Source organism: Condylura cristata, unplaced genomic scaffold, assembly GCF_000260355.1.
Source record: "Condylura cristata isolate star-nosed mole 26May11 unplaced genomic scaffold, ConCri1.0 scaffold00015, whole genome shotgun sequence".
In the NCBI taxonomy this organism is placed as follows: Eukaryota; Metazoa; Chordata; class Mammalia; order Eulipotyphla; family Talpidae; genus Condylura; species Condylura cristata.
In genome coordinates this window covers 2,378,851-2,380,862 of record NW_004567116.1, presented here as the reverse complement: position 1 = coordinate 2,380,862, position 2,012 = coordinate 2,378,851, and the positions used below count along the sequence as shown (strand labels likewise).

The following is a 2,012-nucleotide window of genomic DNA, read 5'->3' as shown; positions in this document are numbered from 1 at the left end:
ACCTGCGGGGGGTGGGGGGCTCCGGGGGCCGCTCGCCGCAGTCATCAGCGAGGCAGTGACTGAGCCCCCCACTGTTCCCTCTGGCCCGCGCCAGTCCTTCCCACCTAACCTCCTCACCCGCTGTGCTTTGGGGGTCTCTCCAGCGCCTGTGTACCCCTCCAACCTCCCCTCTGGACGCCTGCTCCACTCCCACAGGGCTGGGCTTTCCAGCCCCAGGAGGCCCTGTGCCCCCCACTGACTGCCATCCTAGCGCCCCTGCCCGGCCACAGAATTCATCACTCCACACTACACTGGGGGGGGCCCAGCGGGTGCTGCTGGGGTGAACCAGGGCCGTGTCTACACACAAGACCGCTCCCTTCCTGTCTGCACCCCCACCAAGACACAGCACACACCCTCCCGCAGGGGAGCCCCTGGGACGCGGGTTTGGGGACCTGGTTGGGCACCAGCAACCGGCTGGGCGTCTCCTCTCTGGACCCAGAAGGCCACGCTGGGTGGCAGACAGAGCCAGGAGCGAGGCCCCTCACCTGGATGGCCTGCACCAGCCGGTTGCTGAGCTCCAGGGCGGCGGAGGCAGTGGACGAGCCGAAGGAGGCGGCCCCCCGCTGCAGCCCCCGCATGAGGCGCCCGTCCTTCCGGTACTGCTCGATGGGCAGCCACAGCAGGTCCCGGAACCCTTGGACTGGAGCGGCGGGGCGTCAGCGACGCCCTGGGGTGGCGCCCCACCTCCCCACGCAGGCCTCCACCTGCTCCCACTGGCGGCTTCCAGGCTGCCCAGGAGGGACAGCAGCTTCCGGACCCCCGGCCCAGACTCACAGAGCTGGACCACCGAGTGCATGGGCCCCACGCCCCCCAGCAGGCCGGGCAGCTGGTTCTTGCGGATGTCCTGCAGCCACTCGTTGAGGGCATAGCCCAGCACCTTGTCCACCCCCAGGAGCCTGCGAAGAGGAGAGGGCAGGAGGGGAAGTCACACCGGAGGGGCCCGGCCACGAGGCCCCGCTCTCCTGCCACCCACCGGCCCGTGCAGAGAGCCCTGCGCTCATTTTCCTGGACAGGCGGGGCGATGCCGGCCAGCCCAGAGCCAGGCAGGCGCGGGAGGCGCCGGGCGGGGCTGCTCACCCATGCCGGCAGCACAGCCGCTTGAGCTTCAGCTCCGAGCAGTTGAGCTGGGCCAGGCCGATGAGGAGGCCGGCGAAGGTGCCCTGCGAGGGAGCAGGGGCTCAGGGCACGGGAGGGGCTGGGCCGGACTGGCAGCCTAGGCTCCTCGGGAACTGGGAGGCGGCCCGGCCCCGCCCCCAAGGACCACACCTGGCAGAGCCTCTGAGGGCGCGACCCAGGTGGCCCCTGCACCCGACGGCCCCACGCACCACCTGGTCCATGGTGACGTGCTTGCCGTGGTAGTCCAGCCAGATGGGCACCTCGGACGTGAAGCGGAACTCCCTGCGGGAGGTGAGGAGAAGCCATGACGCCTGCGCCGGCCCACGCCGCTCGCGGCCCCGCCTGCGCCCTCCGAGCTCCCACCTGAAGTAGATCGGCTGCTGCTCGGCAGGGGAGCCGTGGCCGCCGCCCGCGGCCTCCTGGGAGCCGGGCACCCCTGGGCCCTCAGTCTCCCCTTCTTGCACGTGGGGCTCAGGGCGAGCTGCGGGTCGGGGGAGCGCAGGTCAGGGGAGGCCGGAGGGGCGGCCTGGGCGCCCCTCCCTCCCTAGCCCAGCTCTTACCCTCCGTGGTGTCCACGGGGACCATGGGGTTGATGCCGGCGGCCAGGCTGGTGAAGAAGTCCCTGAGGAAGAGCAGGGCGTCCTGCGGGAGGGGGCGGGCAGGTCAGCTTCGCCCGGGCAGTGGGTCCGCCCAGGGCCCGCCCCGCCCGCCCACTCGCCTGGTCCACGTTGAGCCGCAGCGGCATGAGCGAGACGCGGAGGCAGCACTCGGGGCCGCCCGGGTGGCTGGTGGGGGCCACGTGCAGGGCTTTGATGGTGAGCTGGGGGCAGAGGCGGCTCTGGGTGCGGCCGGCGGGC

General features: G+C 72.2%; 1 protein-coding gene across 1 annotated transcript in view; it reads right to left on the bottom strand.

Annotated features, from left to right (window-relative positions):
- Positions 1–2,012, bottom strand: part of ATG2A (autophagy related 2A) — an 18,594-nt gene that overhangs the window by 931 nt on the left and 15,651 nt on the right. Inside the window, exons 32-38 of the mRNA XM_012725144.1 lie at positions 1,874–1,975; positions 1,716–1,797; positions 1,519–1,636; positions 1,365–1,437; positions 1,117–1,199; positions 814–935; positions 384–679 (exon numbers count right to left, since the gene is read on the bottom strand). Of these exons, the coding sequence (XP_012580598.1) occupies positions 384–679; positions 814–935; positions 1,117–1,199; positions 1,365–1,437; positions 1,519–1,636; positions 1,716–1,797; positions 1,874–1,975 (876 nt within the window). The remainder of the gene's footprint in view (positions 1–383; positions 680–813; positions 936–1,116; positions 1,200–1,364; positions 1,438–1,518; positions 1,637–1,715; positions 1,798–1,873; positions 1,976–2,012) is intronic.